The sequence below is a fragment of the Cnephaeus nilssonii genome (genome assembly GCF_951640355.1).
Source record: "Cnephaeus nilssonii genome assembly, chromosome: 19".
In the NCBI taxonomy this organism is placed as follows: Eukaryota; Metazoa; Chordata; class Mammalia; order Chiroptera; family Vespertilionidae; genus Cnephaeus; species Cnephaeus nilssonii.
The window spans coordinates 35,526,186-35,545,271 of NC_137090.1; the positions used below are offsets into that span (position 1 = coordinate 35,526,186).

A 19,086-nucleotide genomic window follows, 5' to 3' on the forward strand; every position below is an offset into this window, starting at 1 on the left:
AGGGGCTTGACTAGAGAGAAACCCCCCCCCCCCAATTCACTGATTCATGCCCAGTCTTGAATGGGCGGGAACCAGAAACGGCATCTGTTCTGGCTGAGAACCAGAGCATCCGGGGATGGGAATGGCAGCCAGCAGGCAGCTTGGGTATGGCTGGCCCAGGACATACCTGGCATCCAGGAAGCTGACAGGGCAGAGCCAGTGGCACCAGGCCAACCAGGAAGAGTTTATGCCTACATCTGTGTGTGGCTCGTGTCTCCCCTGCTTCTGCCCGGCCCCATTCCGGGACCCTGGGTTGGACTAGCTGGGCCTCCCCCACTCCCACCTGGAGCTCGTTTTCCATTGGCCATTCCTGGGAGCCCCTCAGCCCCTCATCGTCTCTCTCTCCTGGTGTGTCTCCTCCCCGCAGAAGGAGGACATGGAGGCCGTCCCCGGCTACCTCTCCCTGCACCAGTCTTCAGAGAGCCTAACTCTGAAGTGGACTCCCAACCAGCTCATGAATGGGACTCTGGGGGACTCCGAGCTGGAAAAGAGGTGGGGGCTTTGGGGAACTCTGTGTGGGGAAAGGAAGGGAGGTGGGCAGAGAGCCACAGAAGGGAGTGAGAGCTTGCCACCAGGCAGGGGGATGGAGAGGCCCAGCCTGCTCCAAGAGGCAGGCTCACACCTTACCCGATGCCAAGAATTGCAGAGAGAGGCTGTCTGGAGATATTCCCAAGCTCTCTAAGATCCAGCCAGTCCTGGACATTAAGAGGTTTGCCTGAGCCAAGCTCGAGGCATCTGAGGCTGCCAGGCTCTGTGCCATGAGGGCAGCACGGAGCCCAGAGGGACATGGCTGGCTGAGGTCACTTCTCGGCTATGGTCATCGTGTCTACAGGGTGGTTTCACGGGTGTTGGGGCCAGAAATGAGGAAGGCTGGTCTTGCAACACAGTGACACCAATTTGGTTCCTTTCCAGCGTTTACTGGGACTATGCCCTGGTTGTGCCCTTCAGTCAGATTGTCTGCATCCACTGCCACCAGCAAAGTGAGCCTCCCTTGTCCTGGGCACAGGGGTGGGGGAAGAGACTGCCTTCTCCAGTCACACACTGTGCATGGCCTGTTGAATGTCTGTCCTCTTTCGGTCATCCCCACACTCTAGCCCTACTGTCCTCTATCCAGTCTGGAGGCCTGGCCAGCTGTGCTGCAGCGGTGGCTGGGAGGCCTTGGAGGCCCAGTTTCGCTCACCCATCTTCACTCCCCCCTCCCCCAGAGAACGGTGGCACACTGGTCCTGGTGAGCCAGGATGGCATCCAGAAGCCACCGCTGCACTTCCCGCAGGGGGGACACCTACTCTCCTTTCTGTCCTGCCTGGAGAATGGGCTTCTGCCTCGGGGACAGCTGGAGCCCCCACTCTGGACCCAGCAGGGGAAGGTACGCAGGGCTTGGGAGGCTCTGGGTGAAGGGGTGTGTGAGGTGGGTTCTCTGCCCACCTCCCTTCCTTTCCCCACACAGAGTTCCTAGGAGCAGCCTTGGGTGGGACCCTGGGATGGACTCTGCCCTGGACAGGCTAACTACCCACCCCTTCTTCCCCAGGGGAAGGTGTTCCCCAAGCTACGGAAACGTGGCAGCACGCGGTCCGTAGATGTGGACGAGATGGGCACAGGCTGGGCCACAGACTACGTGTTCCGGATCATTTACCCTGGTCACAGGCATGAGCACAGTGAGTGTCCCATACTTCCTCTGTGGAGAGAGAAAGACGCTTCGGGGGTGGGGGAGAACAACATCACCCAGGAGGGGCAGCAGGCAAGGTCCACTGACCAGGCCGGGTTCAGTACTTAGCCGCCCATTGGACCTTTTTCTGCAGATCATCCCCCTAAGAATTTGCTTCTCTTCTACCTGCTGTCTTTCCCTTCCCTTGTCACCCCAAGACTCTTGGCTCAACTGATCCAGGGGTCTCTACACAATATTCTCTTAGTCATCCATTCACGCCCTGCCCCAGGGGAGGAATGTGGCGATACTAGATACAGAGGGTGGAGGACTCTCCATTTCACCCCGGCCCCCTGCCTGACCTCCACTCGGTGGCCTGGGGGCGGGATCAGCGCTTCTTTTTGGATGGTGCACATTGTTCACTGACTCCACCAGAGCCAGAGCCCTCCTCACACCGGCTGCTGATGAGAGTAGCCGCAGCTGGAATAGGGGGTGCATCTGAAGAGGGTGAGGCTCGCAGCTGGGGGGGCTGGAGCTGAAAGTGGCTTGGCACTTGTGGATCCTGTCCCACCTGGACATACACATCTGGATCCTAAAAGGTGTCCACCAAGCCCAGAGTTCCCTTTCTGGTCAGAGTGCTCTGCTCCCCACAGGTTTCTCCGGGCCAGACTCACTGATCTTGGGAAGAAGGTCAGGGAATTTGCCAGCCCGGAGCGTTTGCCAGACCACCTGCTTCCTACATTTCCTAACTTGTGCCAATAAGTTGTCAACAAGTTGTTTCTGCATTAACAGACAGATTACCCAGACTGTAAACACATAGCCGCAGCACAAGGAGTCCCAAAAGGCTTGAAGGGCAAAGATGTGGGGATCCCCCCCCCCTCCCTCCCATGTGCCTGACTGGGAGACACATTTGCAAACCTGGCATTTAATCTCAGCCTATTGCTCGGCTTAGGTTGTTCAGGCTGCACTTCCTCTCTTAAGCCTTGGCATTTCCCATTTCTGGTCACTTCATTTCCCTGGAGGGCAAGCCAGGTGCCAAGGAGCTGAAACCCAGCGGGTGACTCAGGCTCCTCGAGAGCAGCTCTGGGAAATCCTTGGAGGAGAAGTTTGGATTTATAGTCTGAAGGGGGAGATTTGGGGTAATCTTCCGATTTGGCCCAGCCTGACTATGACACAAGCTGAAGGGTGATCAGATCCATCTGCCGATAGTCACGCCCAGCCTGAGCCAGGGCCGGGAGCTCCTGAGCTGCTGGTCTGTCCCAACTGGTCCCCGTCTTTCACTACCCTGGCTCCCCCATCAGTTCTCTCTTCTCTGTTCTTCCTAGAGAGGGCCTTCTTCAAAAAGTGGAGCTCTGTAGCTGCTGCCGTCCCCCCACTTTCTTCCATACTCTCCCCAGTAAATCAAAGGACTCTCAGGTCCCCTCTCTTCCATCCCTGCAGGCTCAGGGTGACCCGGACTCCATTCTGCTCCCCAGGAGGACGGATCCGGTCCCTCCTGCCCCAGGACCAGGGTCCTTATGCTTTGCTCTCTCGCTGTTCTCTTTGAGCAGTCACTATTAACTACCACCACCTAGCGGCCAGCCGCGCGGCCTCGGTGGACGATGATGAGGAAGAGGAGGATAAACTACACGCGATGCTCTCAATGATCTGCTCGCGGAACCTCACAGCTCCCAATCCGATGAAAGGTTTTTATCCCTCCCTTTCTCCCCGACCTCCCCCTTCCCTCTGCCCCACCCCCTGGGCCCACCGGCCACCCACCGCAGGGGCTCGAACTGCAGTGTTGGCATTATGGGACCTGCACCCCGGTGGTTTCCCTTCCATCAGGAGGCAGACCTGGGAGGGTAGAAGGAGGATGTGCTGCAAGAAGAGGGGACCAAGCAAAATGCAGTTGGCTCTGGGCTCTGTAAGGAGAGGGAAGAGATCCCGCAGTGAGAAGGCCTGATGACCTGGTTGTCCCTTGGAAACTCTGAATGGCTGTCTGAGCCCTGTTCCCACTCCTGGACAAACCCAAGACAGTGTCTCTCTTTCTCTCCTGCTGGCTGGGCAGACTGGCCTCTGGGGCCTGTGCCTCTGACTCCTAACTCAACAGACATAGGACAGAAGTACCAGGCCCCTCCTGGGCAGGGGGTGGGGCCATCCTGGAAGGAGACCCAGGGCTCTGTTTACCCAGCAGGCCTGGGTGTTCCAGCAGGCACTGCCTGGTGCTTTAGTATGAAATCTAGAATCTAAGTCAGGTGTGTTCCACCCTCACGGACTTCAGAGTGCACAGCTGCAGAGGTCCCTTCATTGTAAAGGACACAGCACAGTGCTCACAGCCACCTGTCCATTGCCCATCTTAGCACAGAGCTAGGCTGGTGGAGAGGGAACCCCACTCTCCTTTTGGAGTGTGATCATCAGCCAGGACACCTGTGCGGGCTAAGCCAGGGTGCTCAAGGGATATTGGTTATGAAGGGCCAGCTCTCTTGGAGTTTAGGGAAACTTCCCCATCGCCGTGCCAATAAGTCTCCCCATCCGTGGGCAACCAAGTCCGTGGCCTAGCACACCCTCAGCACACCCTGCCAGCTGCCCTTTACTCACCACATGCCTGCCTTCATGTCTATCTTCCCTCCCAGCCATTCCAGTGGGACCTGCAGGCCAGCCTGGGTGGGAACGCAGGGGAACCTCACTTGTGATGTTTATTGCCTGCACATGGCCTGCCATCTGGTTCCTTACAAGCTTGGGCTTGGGGCTGATGCTTATTATAGGCTGACTGACTTTAAACAGTGTGGGAAGGGTGAGTCAGGAGAGCCCGGGCTGACCCTTCTTACCCCCAGGAACTGGCTGGGGGTGGGAAGGGGGGGTCCCAGCCAAGCCCCTGTCTTAGAAGACTTGGTGATAGGAAGCTCATTCCTGACTAGTCTTCATGCTGAGGCCTCCAGGGTCAGAGAAACCTTCAGGCCCACAGGGTGCAGAGGCCTCAGGGCTTATGTGGGCATTCTCTTGGGGAACTAGGGCCAGCCTACCCAGTGTGCCAATATGCAGCCCCTGGGACTCTAAGACTTGGGAAAGGGGAGGAGGCATGAGAGCAGAATCAGCAGGTGGTTGGGGAGATGGTGTGAGAGCCCCCTTCCACTCCATTCCATAATGACAACACTGTTGAGTCCATCCTGCTAGCCGTTGCTTTTCAGGCCTGCAACATGCTTGACTTGTGCATGTGAATCAAGTGGCGGGTGTCCAGACTCTCCTCTCCTTCCCCTACCCCCTTCTCCTGCTGCCTCCCCACAGAGCAGAGATGCTGTTCACTCTAATTCTGCTCCAGGCTAGGCACCTTTCACTCGGAGTCTTAGGGGCTGTGGGGTTCAACCACCCTGATTGTTTTGCTTCAGACTTCCCTCAAGCTCAGAGGAGAGAGTCAGAGTCAAAGCTGACCCAGCAGCGCCCCCGCCCAGCCTGCTGCCCCTTGCCCAGTCACTCCAGAGCTCCAGCTGTCTGCACTGGGTTAATTCAGAGACGCATATTCAATGCTGGCTGGTTCAGCTCCTTCCTGGAGAATTAAGGTGAAGAGCATTGACCCAGGAGACTTGCCATGGCTGAGCCCTGCTTTCTGGGCATGAGCTCGTTTCCCTGTGTGCCCACCCTCTGCCCTCTGCACCTGTTGCCCCTCACTGCCTGCCCGCCTGCTGCCTGCTGCCTGCATGGCTGGGCCTGCTCCCACCCCAACTCCTCTCAAGACTGGCCTCTCTCCTGCCTGCTGTAGGGGCATGAGCTGGGCTCCTGCCCCACCCCACCTGCATCTGTCCGCCCCCCCTCTTCTTCCCAGAGTCTTCGGCACAGCCTGCAACTGCTCACTCCCAGAGCCGCAGCCCCTCCACACCAAGTATGTTCCCTTAATTTGCCTCCTGGTGGAGCTGAAGGGCCAGATCTACAAAAATCCCAGCACAGGTCTGGGAAGAGATTCCCGGCAAACATGGGGCAGCCCCAGAAGGGACTGGAGGGTTCAGCTCAGCCCCTCCCACCAAGGCACCCCCAGAGCTGGAGTCTGGCTCCCACAGAAGCCAGGCCTTTGTCTGCTCCAGACTCAGCAGGCCAGGGCCCAGGAAGAAATACTGCTTGAAAGAATTCATCACACACACAGCTGTCTTTCCCTGTTCTTCTTCACTCTTCTCTGTCCCCTCCTCCCTCCTAGTGCCGTCTCCTAGTCCTTTCACTTCCTGCCCTCACTTTGCTTCATCTTTGTGGCTCACTGGACCTGCTGAGCCCCCCTGAGCAGTGCCTTGCCCCACTTGGGCCCTAGAAGCTCTCAATGATCTTGAGTTCTGGTTCCAATCAGCTGGGCAGGCTGAAAGGCTCCATCTACCTTTGGTGTAGATGTGTCCAAGGAGCTGTCTTCTGAGGCTGCACCGGGGACATTCTTCTGGCTGGTGGAACTCTCATCCCTGTGGTGATCTGGCAGCCCTGGGACTCTGGCCCTTCCTGTCAGCTCACCTGTGTGTTTGTAGGAGGCCACCACACTGAGTGCAGCAGGTTAGGCAAGGATGGAGAACTCAGGAAGGACCCACAGCAGCGGGCAGCAGGGGTGCCTGGCCTGCGCAGAGAGCCCTGACCCTCAGGCACTGGCTACCAGGTCTAGAACCCTCAGGGGTCCTCCAGGTCTCTGATCAGTGGAGACTCTGCTCAAAGTTCGCAGTTCCAGGTCCAGGCACCTACCTGTGCCTCTCAGTATGTCTAAGAGGACCAGGCTGAATCATTGGAGGCCATGCCAGCTGGTAGCATTTTAGGGAGCTCAGGCTTTTGTTGTTCCTTCTCTTTCTTTCCCTGCCAGACTCTAGAAAAGCGTTTTCCATCACTAATAGCACGATGGAGAGAACAGACACAGTGATGCACAACTCAGTCCAAGTATTGTATCACGTACAGAAAGGTTAGGCGGAGGCTGGGACGTGTCAGGCACCCTCCCTCTGCACCATCGCCATCTCTGGGTTCTGGACCAGGCAGACTACCCCTGTGGTTCCCCACCAATGGGTGATCTCATGCTGCAGCTCTGGGCACAGAGGTGGGCATGCTGCAGGGTGGCTGTGGGGGGAGGCCTGCCAGGCCCTGACCATGGCCCCCTTCCTGTCCTCAGATGCTGGTGACATGATCGAGATGCAGGGCTTTGGGCCCAGCCTGCCAGCATGGCACCTGGATCCCATGTGTAGCCAGGGCTCCTCCTGCTTCTCCTGCTCCTCCAGTAGCTCCCCATATGCAACTCCCAACCTCTGCAGCTGTGTCCCCGACCGGTGAGTGGGCAGGGAGACACTTCCGTGTGAGTGTGTCCATCCATGTGTGTGTGCCAGTCTGTCCTTAGGGGCTGTGTCACTTGCCTGACAGGGTGGCCTCAAGTTGGTCAGACCTGGGTTTGAATTTCATTTCTGCTATCCATGTGACTTTGGCAAGTTACTGAGTCTCTATGTTTCTGAGCCTCAGTTTCCTAATCTGTAAAATGGGGGTCATACCACCTGCTTCCTAAGGTTCTTGTGAGGACTAAATGAGGTATATAACCATGTGAGTACCCAGAGCTGTGCCTGACACATGGATGCTCAAAACTTGTGAGCTCCCCTTCCCGGTGTGGACACAGATCCCGTCATCAGGCTGTGTGTCTGGGGACACACAGCAGACATCTGGGCACCGGCCATGTTCTGGGAATGGCATGGGAATGGTATCTTGTGTGCCAGCACTTGATGCTCTTGCCGGTTGCTTGATCGGACCTGTTATTTCTTTTTACCTGCTACTCCTGATGACTCAGAGATGGTTCTCTCCATTTTTCACTTGAGGAAACCAAAATTCATTAACATGAGGTGAAGTTAGTTGCCCAAGCTCCCCTGGGGGGTTGGAGGCCAGGCTGGACCCTCAGCAGCTCTGACCAGGGTGGCTGGTAGCAACAGGGAGCCCACTGACATGCCGCTGGGCTATGGGTCCTGCTCCCTGCACCACCCCGCGTGCCGTACCTGCTCCCCTCAGTGTCCTCACTTCTCACCCTCCTCCCAAAGCAAGAGCCACAGCCCTCTGAGCCAGGTTGATTCCACAGGTTGCCCCTCAGGCTACTGTGTGAGAGCATGAAGAGGCAGATCGTGTCCCGGGCCTTCTACGGCTGTGAGTGTGGGGTGAGGTGGGGCCATGGGAGGCAGGGTCAGGGGGAGGCGTCCTGGTCACGGCCTCCTGGCTCACCCCTCCACCCCCAGGGCTGGCGTACTGCCGCCACCTGTCCACGGTGCGGACCCACCTGTCAGCGCTGGTGCATCACAACATCATCCCGCCCGCCCGCCCCCCAGGGGCCTCAGGGGGCCTCACCAAGGACGTGTGGAGCAAGTATCAGAAGGATGAAAAGGTGCACGCTGTGGGCCAGGGCCGGGTCAGGGGCTGGGGCGGGCAGTGGTGGGTGCAGCGTGTCTGCTCTGGGCGCAGCTGTCACAGGACAACTGGGCATTCAGGTGAATCACAGTCATGGTCGGGCTGACAGGCCAAGACTGATGGCCTTGGAGTGGCCGGGTCATGGCGGAATCTCAGACAGCTGGGGCTGTAGGTTTCCCTGGGAAGGGCACTGGCAGGGAGTCCGTTCTGCTTCCCCATTACCCCACAGCCTCGGCAAATCTCTGCACCTCTCCGGGCTTCGTTTCTTCCCTGGAAGGAGGGGGTTGAAGTAGGTCCCAGCCAGCTCTAATGTGGGGCAGGGGGATGTGGCTGCCCAACGAAGGGTCTCCGTGGGCTTCAGCGGTGACCGAGTCAGTTCCCAGCCCCAGCTCTCCCTGGGGTGGGTCACCCAGAGGGTGACTGCGGGGACTGCACAGTCTCTACTCCCTGGGTCCCTCAGAACTACAAGGAGCTGGAGCTACTGCGGCAGGTTTACTACGGAGGCGTGGAGCACGAGATCCGCAAGGACGTCTGGCCCTTTCTGCTTGGCCACTACAAGTTTGGCACGAGCAAGAAGGAGATGGAGCAGGTAAGGGGAGCCCTTTCCCGTGGGGTAGGGGGACGGGGAGTCGGGCCAAGGGACCCATACAAGCTCAGTGGAAAGAAACGTGGCAGGGGAGGGTTCACAGAGACACCCCACTGTCCTCACTGCTGGGCCCCAGCCTAGTCTTCAGCTGTCCCAGCTCCTGCAGAGGAGGGCCTGGTGCACCCCTCCCCCATGGTCATGGTGTGTCCGATTCCAGGTGGACGCAGTGGTGGCAGCGAGGTACCAGCGGGTGTTGGCGGAGTGGAAGGCCTGCGAGGTGGTGGTGAGGCAGCGGGAGCGGGAGGCGCACCCAGCCACACTCACCAAGTTCTCCTCGGGCAGCAGCATCGACAGCCACGTGCAGCGCCTCATCCACCGAGACTCCACCATTAGCAATGACGTGAGCCGGACCTGGGAGCGGGCGGAAGAGCGGGGCGGGGCGAGAGCCACCAGCGTTTCACACGCAGGAGTCCAGAGCAGCAGCCCGACCTCTAGTACTCACTGCAGTGGAGCCCGCGGAGAGTGGCTTGATGTGTCTTTGTCTCTTTCTGTCTCTGGGTGTTGCAGGAATAAAGTGAGATAGTGCATTGTGATCGGTTTTAATGGACTAGGAGGGAAAGATGGATTTATGGGGATTAGGGGAGCACTCCCTGCTCCTAGTGAGGCCTCAAGGCTAAGAATAGGCAGCCCTGGGGTCTAGTCCCAGGGCCACTACTGACAAGATGAGTGAGTCTTCCCATCTCTGAGCCTCAGTCCCCTTTCAGCCCTGCTGCCCTTTGATTGTAGCGGCTTCCCTGAGGGCTGTTGCTAGAGGCCAGGGGAGCCCGCAGAGCGGTGCTATTGGTGTCCACTGGCACGATCTCCCGCCTCTGTGGAGTGCGTCGCCATCTCACAGGACTGACCGCCAAAGGCAGTTCAGAGCCTGCCTAGCTCTCGTGGCGTCACCCCCGCTTTAGGTGAACAAGCCTGAACAAACTGGCTTCGGGCCCGACAGAAGTGATGAGAAGTCTCAGGCTCAAGGACACTGTTTTACTAACATATTTTTTTCTTTAAAATTGCTGCTTTAGATAATGTATATTCTAGCTACTTTACTAAATCTTTCCTAATATTAACAGAAAACTCGAGCTGGAGCAAGACTGAAACAGATATAACACCAAGGCACACTCTTCTTTCCATGTACTTTGTTCTTAATCCCCTGTTCGGGAGCCTGTTCTTTCTCTCTGGCTTTGGGCTTCATAAGATCCCGAGTCGGTACCAGTGCCCAGCTGCTCAGCTCACAGCAATGGCCTCGCGGGCCCTGCTCTGGGCTCCCATTGCCTCGGCCTCGTGGCTTTACCTGATCCTAACCCAACGACACTTCATGCTTCTCACCCAAAGTGAAAAGTCCTTTTAGCATCCCTTTCCCTACATAGTCCAAACAGAAGAAAAAGTAAAAGCCAGTCTGGCTATGTCTCCTTCTTTTCCCTGTGCTGGTCCATGGTGAGGCCTGTTTCCCATCAGCACAATACGTTTCCTTTCACTTCTGACCTCTCCTCAGCTTGTCTGAGGCCAGTATAACTGACCAGGTCCTTGCTAGAAAAGTTCCCTGCCTTGTTGGTTTTCCAAATCCTCCAGGCTGCCTCCCTCCCCCCGCCCCCTCACACACACACACACACACACACACACACACACCAGCACACGGAGGAAGCGCTCCTGACCTGAGGCAGCCTCGTGACTTCAGGTGTTTGTAGAATGACACCGCTCACACTGCCATCAAGTACCATTGCGTGTCCAGGCCGCCAGTCTCCCTTCTTCCCTGCAGCAGCCACAGGAAGCCTGGGGTGTTCCCCTTTCTCATGCCCCGGGAAGAAGCAGAGGAAGGGACTGGATAGGGCTGAAGTCTTCATGTTGGCCTGGAACCTCATTTCTCCACCCGGCCAGCTGGGTCAGAAGGGGAGGCTTGGTGCCCAGGGGAGGCAGTGCTGGAGGCCGTGGGGTGGAGTAGGAGGTGTGAAGAGAATTCTCTATCCCTCTCACTTATTCTGTCCCCGGGAAGGAGACACTGAGCTGAGGGAAGGGGCTGGGATGCAGGTATGAGCCCCACCATTTGTTCTCCCCACCAGGTGTTCATCTCTGTGGATGACCTGGAGCCCCCGAAGCCCCCAGGCACTGAGGATTGCAGACCAGAGCCCGAGGAGGCACCGGGAGCAGGGCCCCTGGGCACGGCCATGGTGGAGCAGCAGCAGTCAGTGGAGTTTGACTCTCCAGACTCAGGACTGCCTTCCTCTCGCAATTATTCCGTGGCCTCAGGCATCCAGTCGAGCATAGATGAGGGGCCAAGTGTGGGCTTCGAGGAGGACTGCGGTGGGGAGGAAGGCTCCGACAGGCCGGAACCTGCAGTCCACGCTTTCTCCGAGCCCCAAGATCCCAGCCAGGAGAAGGCCTCTCGGGCCAGCGAGCTGGAGGCAGGAGAGGAGCTTGCCGCTGTGTGCGCTGCTGCCTACACTGTAGGTGGCCATTCCCAGGCACTGTTCTCAGCTGGCCCAGAGCCCTCCTGCCATCCCAAGGCTTGGGGGCAGGCTGGCGGGTGGAAGGTGGGGTGCCTGTCTTGGAGAGCCTGGAGCCCGTCTCTCAGCGTCCCAGAGGACTCTGTTCTCTGAGTCCTTGGCTCCCTGCCTTTCCTGCTTTCCTGTGGGCATCACCTCAGGCCCCAGCTTACCCTGAGGGCCTTCCACTCTTTCAGATAGAACTATTGGACACCGTGGCCTTAAATCTGCACCGCATAGACAAGGATGTGCAGCGATGTGACCGCAACTACTGGTACTTCACACCCCCCAACCTCGAGAGGCTCAGAGACATCATGTGCAGGTGCCATTGTAGGGCAGGGCTCAGGGTGGGCGGCAGGGACCCTGCTCAGTGAGAGGTTAGGTCAGCAGTGCCCTGCCCCCTCGCTGCACCAGAATCACACTGGACTTCCTCCTGCAGTGCCCCTGCCCCACCCTCTTCACTCACAGGTTTTTCAGGAAGCCTTCTCTGTTTTCCCTCACTCCACAGCTCCCCCACCCGGCCCCAGCCTTGTCTCTTTCCCTGACCCCCTGCGTGCCTTGAAGACAGGGCTAGTTGTTCACCATGGTACTCCCAGTGCTTTAGGGTCCGGGAAGGCTGACTTCTGGGGAGCAGGCTACTCTAAGACCCATCTCCCTGGGAATCCCTGAGGGGATGGGGCCTGGCACACACCTACAGTGACTCTGTCCCTGGGATTTCAGCTACGTGTGGGAACACCTGGACGTGGGCTACGTGCAGGGCATGTGTGATCTGCTGGCGCCGCTCCTCGTCATCCTTGATAATGGTGAGGGATAGGGGCGGGAAGAGGGAGTTCCCACAATGGCATGGGCCTCAGGCATGGGGCAGGGTTGACCTAAGCTGGAGAAGAAAAGAAGACTGCTAGGTCTAGACGGGTAGGAATAGTAGCCAGCCCTGTCCTCTGGGCCACAGGCACCCCCTGTGAAGTGTTAGGGTCTCCTGCCCTGTGGCCTCATTCCTGTCTCCCCTCAGATCAGCTGACCTACAGCTGTTTCAGCCACCTCATGAAGAGGATGAGCCAGAACTTCCCCAATGGGGGCGCCATGGACACCCACTTTGCTAACATGCGCTCCCTCATCCAGGTGAGGACTGTAGCTGCTCATGGGCACGTGACCAGGCACCACTGGGCTTGTCCGTCTTCCACAAGGAGGCCAGGGAGTGGTCCAAACATTTCTTTTATATATAAGCTTAATTTCTTTGATTTCAGAGACACATTTTCCCCTCAATTACGGTTGAAACAGAAGTCACAGTAGTTAACGTGGGCTTCTATTCCTGGCTCTGGTGTTCCAGGCTGGGAAGCCCCATGTGGGGTTGAGGCCCCATGCTTCCCAGCTTCTTTTTGCAGCTGAGATATCCCTTCAGAATCTCAGCCGCCACACGTGGGAGCAGGGCCAGCCCTTTTCACGCCTCTGCCCTTCCTACCAGTCTCCTGTGGCTTCTTCTGTAAGTCCTTGGTAATAAGACTTCTGTTCATTTGATTATTCAGATTGTTTCATAATTTAGTTGTAATTCCAGTTTGGACCTGGGAGGAGGTGAGTGTAACTTCCACCTACTCTGCTGCCATCTTGGATCCCCCTTGACAGTCAATATTATATTAGTTTCAGGTGTACAGCATAGTGGTTAGACATATTCCTAACTTATGGTGATGCCCACATAAGTCTGGTACCCACTTGGCACCAGACATAGTTATTACAGTGTTATTGACCATATTCCCTTTGCTGTAGCTTACATCCTCATGACTGTTTTGTTACTACCAATTTGTACATCTTAATCCCTTCACCTTTTCTACCCAGCCCCCAAACCCCTCCCATCTGGCAACCATCAGTTTGTTCTCCATATCTATGGGTTTGTTTCTGGAAACACATTGTTTTCACTGTTAAAAATGGAGAGGAATGTAAATATGTAAATGCTCATGAAAGTTCTGGTGAATAGTATGGTTGATGAAGTCAAACACCCAGAGCCCTGGCCAGGTGGCTCAGTTGGTTGGAGCATTGTACACCAAAAGGTTGCAGATTGGAATCCCAGTCAGGACACATGCCTAGATTGAGGGTTCGATCCTTGGTCGGTGTGCATGCAGGAGGTAACCAATCAATTTACCATCTCTCACATTGATGTTTCTCTCTCTTTCTCTCTCTCAAAAATCAATAAACATATCCTTGGATAAGGATAAAAAAGAAAAGAAAAATCAAACACCCAGAAAATGGTATAACTCCAAAAAGACTACAACCCAGAGAGATGGGTGGGGCCACAGAGTGCACCCTAAGAGACGAGAGGGGTTCGAGCACAGCTACCAGGCGCCAAGCAGAAGAGGCCTGGTGGAGGGTGGGGGCAGCAGGGAAGAGGCACTTCAGCTCAGTCCTTCTCTCTTTTCCCACTCACACAAGATCCTGGACTCAGAGCTGTTTGAACTGATGCATCAGAATGGAGACTACACCCATTTCTACTTCTGTTACCGCTGGTTCCTGCTGGATTTTAAGAGAGGTAAGAGGAGGGTTGGATGGCGGGCCTGGGGTCAGGGGCTATGGGTGACCCTTTTGCCCCAAAGTCATTGGTCCTGGACCCTAAATGAACTTTAGAACCACTTGGGGAACTTTTTATTTTTATTTTTTAATATATTTATTTCAGAGAGGAAGGGAGAAGGAGAGAGAAATAGAAACATCAATGATGAGAGAATCATTGATCAGCTGCCTCCTACATGCCCCCTACTGGGGATCGAGCCCGCAACCCAGGCATGTGCCCTTGGCCGGAATCAAACCTAGGACCTTTCAGTCCGCAGGCTGACACTCTATCCACTAAGCCAAGCTGGCTAGGGCAACTTGGGGGAACTTTTTAGAAACACCAATGCTGTAGGCTCTACCTGGCCTCAGACTACTAGTGTGGCTGGCTGCCTGGGCATCGATATTTTAAAAGCTGAATCCAAAGTGAAGACAGAGTGGAAAATCACCCTCAGGCAATGGCTTTTGGAACTGTTTTTCCAACCAAATCTCCCCTGTGCACCAGGTTTCTAAAAGCACAGCTGCTTTAGCTAAAGAGAAGCGTAGAGTCTGCAGGAGCCTCATGTGCAGGAATTACCAAGGAGAAGGGCAGGGTCTTGGCCTGAGGCATGGAACCCACCCCCTCTTGGACCTGGCTGCGTAATGGAGAGAACCCCAGAACTTTGGCCCTTGGGGCTCTGTCTCCATATGTGGCCCCATTGGAGGCCATGGGCGGCCAGACTCAGCCTTAGCCCCTTTTCGTCCCCAGAGCTGCTATATGAGGATGTGTTTGCTGTGTGGGAGGTGATCTGGGCGGCCCAGCACATCTCATCAGAGCACTTTGTCCTCTTCATTGCCCTGGCCCTGGTGGAGGCTTACCGTGAGATTATCCGTGACAACAACATGGACTTCACCGACATCATCAAGTTCTTCAATGGTAGGAGCTTGTCCAGCCATCTGGCTGTCCCCAGCAAGGGGATAGGGGCCTCCCTCCTGGCCTGGGCAGGGTTGGAGAGGCTCAGAAATACCGGGTCCCCTCCCCGTACACAAATGTCAGGAGTCCAGCAGGTGGAAATGGAGTAGGGTGGGCAGCCATAGGGCTCCTCCCAGACTCTTGCCCTAGCTCCGGCATCCCCACAGTTACCCATGTTTCCTCCAGAACGAGCTGAGCATCATGATGCCCAGGAGATCCTGCGGATTGCCCGGGACCTCGTCCACAAGGTGCAGATGCTCATAGAGAACAAGTGAGGGCCAGGAGGCAGCAGCCAGCCAGAGCCTAGGCTCCTGGCCCTGGGCTCCGCGGGGAGAGGTGCAGGGGGGCACAGCAGAGACTGCCCCACCTCTCAGCCAACCCTGCCTGCCCAGCTGTGTTCCTAACAAAGTGTGAGCCTGGGATCCGACTCCGGGCAGTTCTAGCCCTGAAGAGCAAGTCAGGGGCCAGGGTACCCTCAGGTCAGGGCCAGGAGGGGAAAGGGCAGCCTCAGGGAGCAGCTGACCTGGGGAACACCTACTCTGCTTCCCTCTCAAGCACCTGGAAATAGCCCCACTGCCCCTGCAGCCTCAGCCTGAGTGCCCCATGCTCTCTCCTGGGTCAGCCTGGGGCCTTGTAGAGTCACCAGGGCTATAGATGCCTGGGCCCCACTGGTGAGGGTTGTGTGAGACAAGGGGACTCTGTTGTATTTCTTCTGATAGTCCCTTCGTAGGCCCAGTGCATGTGTGTGCACCAATCCCAGTCGGGGCAGCCAGAATGGCTGTGAGTTTGGGCGTGTTTCCTGGGCCACCTTCCAGGCCCTCCTCTGAGACTGTGGGGCAGAGCAGCCCACTTCAGCACTGCCACTGCCTTTGGCCACCTGAGGTGACCCCATGCCCTCCCCTAGTCCGTACAGTGCACCCACGTGTATCTGTACAGTCTCACTCCTGCCACCTTGCTCTTGCTTTATGCATTAGATGCATCCCTGAAAACAGTATACATGACACTTTGCCAGCCGGAGGATCTGGAATGTGGTTGGAGCACTACCTCTCAAGAGGAATCGCAGGTGATTCCTTAGGGAGGGGATCCTGTCACAGCCTCCTCTCAATTGTGGCCCCAAAACTTGGGGGCAGCTCATCATCTATCCCAGGCATCCGCTGAGTCCTAAGGCTGGAAGGAGTAGGTGCCAGGGTCTCCCTTGTTTGCTGCTGGTGAAAAGCAAGGTTAGCTCTGCCTTCCACATGCTTCTCAGGATGTCCAGAGGCCTAAGGACCCAGAAACCCCCGTGGAAGAGCCTCACTCATGAGGGGGAGGTGTTATGCTGCTTGTTCTGCCATCCCCACCCCACCCCCACCACATGCAGGCTGGGCCTTGCCCCAGGGCCAGGAGGCTACTCTGCCACAGGGGCTGGGGCCTGCCCAGCAACCACTAAGGTCTGGAGACTTCCTGCATTAAGAAACAAAAAAAGGACCCAGCAGCCTTTTTGCATCCAGCACAGCCCCCCAGCCCACCCCTGTCCCAGGCACTGCACGGCCTGTTTGGGGGCAAGCCCGCCCCATTGCCCACTCTTGTTGTCTGTGAGTCCTCAGCCTCCACCAAGCATGGTGGCCATTGTGTGCCTGCCTAAGTGACTCAGTGGTTTTGTGAGGAGCAGAGTGTGTATGATTTTTGGCTCAGAAACTATACTCTTCAGTGTAACAAACCAATAAACACAGCATTTGGCAATGCTTGAGGCTCTGGGGGCTGCTTGTGGGCTTGTGCTGGACGGTGAGTGACTGTGTGGGAATACTATCATCTCCACAATAGAACAGTAAAGAAGGTCAAGCCCATGAGGCAAGGATGGTGAAAAGAGAGAACCAAATTTTCCAAAAGAGGGGGACCTCGGCTATGGGCTGGTTGGGGTGGGGATAATCGGTAGGCCCAGAGAGAACCCTTAGAGCCAGCAGTTCTACCTCAGACTGACAAATGGCTTCTGCATCCTCTGGATTAGAGTAGGTCCCTGTCCCACGCCTTCCACAGTCTGACCTCCTGAATAGCTATAATGATAAGCTGGAGCCTCCCAGCCCCTCCAGCCAATGGGGAAGGACCCTGCTCACTGAGCACTGTCTTTGAGATGTCTGCTTCAAATTTAGGGGGAGCCTCAAGAAGTCAAACCTGCTGAGGCATGGAAAGGGCCCCTGATTATCCTACCTGCCTTTCCCCCACCCGAGGACCACCCATGGTCCCAGGTAGAGGCTCCCGTCACCAGCATGTGGTCTAGTCTGGAAGACACTGACAATAGGCGTTAGGGCCTATTGTCAACTCACTCCTAGCTGCCCATGCAAGGAAACCAATTGACACAGGGAGCTCTGGGGCCAGGGAACCTTATAAGCCCCTCAAAGAACACCCCTTTCCCAAGTTGATCCTGGTGCCTGGAGCAATCAGAATTCCCTCTGCTGTGACTCCTGAAAGTTCACTAAAGGCCCTGGTACATTACTCTGGATGTGGCCTGGTTCCTTCACACACTCTCACCCAGAAGTGCTGGCACTCCCCCGGCCCTGAATGGGCTTCCAGAACTAGAAGGATGGGTCCGCTGAAGGTAATGTGTGTGTGGATAGGAGGAGCAGGGAGTGTGAGGAGAGCAAACATCATCCCTCCAACTCTAGTAAGGCTTCCTCTTTCACAGAGTGAGCAGAGCTGCTAAATGGAAGCTCCTGGATTCTTACTTGGGATTTTTGTTTTCCATTGCCCTGGCCATAGGCCCCTGTCTTGCAGGCTCCAGCTGAGCTGGGGTGGAGAGTCTGTGCTTTGAGTGCAGGGAGGGGAGTTTCTGCCAACCCTTATGATAGTGATAGCTCTCAGATGATACTGGGTCATCATTACCAGGGCCAGTCTTCATCTTTGTCCCAGTGCTGGGCATGGTGTCTGACACTGAGAGGATGTGCAGGAAATAATTAAGTTTTGGCCTTCCCTTAATTGAAGGCACCCATCTTACCCATCTTTCCCTGGAGCTACCAGTAGAGGGAGCCAGCATCTCACAAGTGAAAAGGGCTGGCGGAATTATGGGGCACTGTCTGGCCTTTTGAGGCTGGCTTTTCTTCAAATAATGGAACCCCAATACATTCGTGGCCACCACTACCTTCCCTGACGATGACATCACACACACACACACACTCTCTTTCTCTCTCTCTCCATCCCTGACTCACCCTCGAAAGAGAAACTGAGTCAGTACCCCTGGCTGGGGCTGGGAGTGGGGCAGGTGTCAGGGAGTTAAGAAAGGCAGGATGAAGCAGCCTGCCTGGTCTGTAGTTAGGCCCTGCTAATTGCTCTCCCACCTCCCCACTTATTCCTGAGACAGCCTGCCAAAGGGCAGGTTTCCCCTAAACTGGGAAGATGTAGTTACAAAGGTTTCCCAAAACTTGGTTTGCAGGCCACCTTAGAACATGGCTTTGACCTATTCCTCTTGTTCCCTCCCCTGAAAGGACAGCCATATGGACTCCCTAGTTGACCTGTCCTAACCTCTACCCCATGAATGCATCCCTTCCTCACCTTCTTTTCCATTGGAACTTTCATGAGTTGAAGATCCCCCAATTCTACAGCAGGCCCCAGGGCAGGATGGCACATGCTCAGGGAGAACCCTGCCCAAGTCGAGGTCTGACTGAAGCTACACAAGGCCCCAGGCTAGCTGTGTCTCTAACGTCACTTAGCCATCTCAAACCTGTTACTTTTTCTGCCAGAACGGGGCTAGTTCTTGGCCTTACCTTCACTGTTGTTATGAGATAAAACAAGATAGTGTTTGTAAAAATGGTTTGAGGAAGTACTGTAAAAGCATAAGAAGACCAGAACTGCAGTTCTGGGAGCTTGATGATGATTCAACACTGGCATCAGAACAGGAAGGTCTCTAACCTTCTCCTAAAACTGACCAGCACCGAAGCTGCTTGAGGACCATCCCGCAAACACCAACAGGGAAAGGGACCTGGTGCTTCTTGCTGGAGGTCTCTGCCTCCTTTCGCAACAAAAGGACCCAGATGCTGCGGGCTGGCAGCTCCATCTCAGGTTTCAGTGCAGGTTTATTTCAATTTTATATTTTATTCCAGGCAAGTGCTTATTACATGGATAGTATTCATGTCTCAATACCTAAAGTCTTGGAGCATGAACAGCCACTAGAATACAGTTCAATAGTAAAAATACAATATGTACAAAAGTAGGGTTTTTTGTAGTTTTTTTTCCCACACAGCAGATGTATCCAAACACATAAAAATCTCTACAGTCTGGGGTCACTACGATTTATATTTCAGGAAACGGAGACACAGTGACCGAGTCCTCACTGTAAACAAGGGCCACCTCTTTGGGGGATGGGGGTGGGACCCTGGGATGGGGGAGCAGCAGCTGTTCCTGGAGAGAGCAGGGGTTCTGGTGACCCCCGCCCCCGTTTCCCTCCAGGCATTCCCTGCCCTTCTTTGGCCCC

General features: G+C 55.8%; 1 protein-coding gene across 4 annotated transcripts in view; it reads left to right on the top strand.

Annotated features, from left to right (window-relative positions):
* Window positions 1–18,985, top strand: part of SGSM2 (small G protein signaling modulator 2) — a 39,318-nt gene extending 20,333 nt beyond the window's left edge. The window contains exons 8-25 of one of the 4 annotated variants that reach the window (XM_079796891.1): window positions 407–531; window positions 952–1,019; window positions 1,245–1,405; window positions 1,568–1,694; window positions 3,232–3,366; window positions 6,783–6,936; window positions 7,725–7,789; window positions 7,879–8,024; window positions 8,508–8,636; window positions 8,851–8,873; window positions 8,979–9,033; window positions 10,736–11,119; window positions 11,356–11,480; window positions 11,879–11,961; window positions 12,168–12,277; window positions 13,580–13,676; window positions 14,439–14,606; window positions 14,829–18,985. In XM_079796891.1, coding sequence (XP_079653017.1) covers window positions 407–531; window positions 952–1,019; window positions 1,245–1,405; window positions 1,568–1,694; window positions 3,232–3,366; window positions 6,783–6,936; window positions 7,725–7,789; window positions 7,879–8,024; window positions 8,508–8,636; window positions 8,851–8,873; window positions 8,979–9,033; window positions 10,736–11,119; window positions 11,356–11,480; window positions 11,879–11,961; window positions 12,168–12,277; window positions 13,580–13,676; window positions 14,439–14,606; window positions 14,829–14,917 — 2,244 coding nt within the window. In that variant the 3' untranslated portion in view covers window positions 14,918–18,985. Of the gene's footprint in view, window positions 1–406; window positions 532–951; window positions 1,020–1,244; window positions 1,406–1,567; window positions 1,695–3,231; window positions 3,367–6,782; window positions 6,937–7,724; window positions 7,790–7,878; window positions 8,025–8,507; window positions 8,637–8,850; window positions 9,034–10,735; window positions 11,120–11,355; window positions 11,481–11,878; window positions 11,962–12,167; window positions 12,278–13,579; window positions 13,677–14,438; window positions 14,607–14,828 lie in introns of all 4 variants that reach the window. The other 3 variants (XM_079796889.1, XM_079796890.1, XM_079796892.1) reach the window with 3 other exon arrangements.
* The last annotated feature ends 101 nt before the right edge of the window (window positions 18,986–19,086 follow it).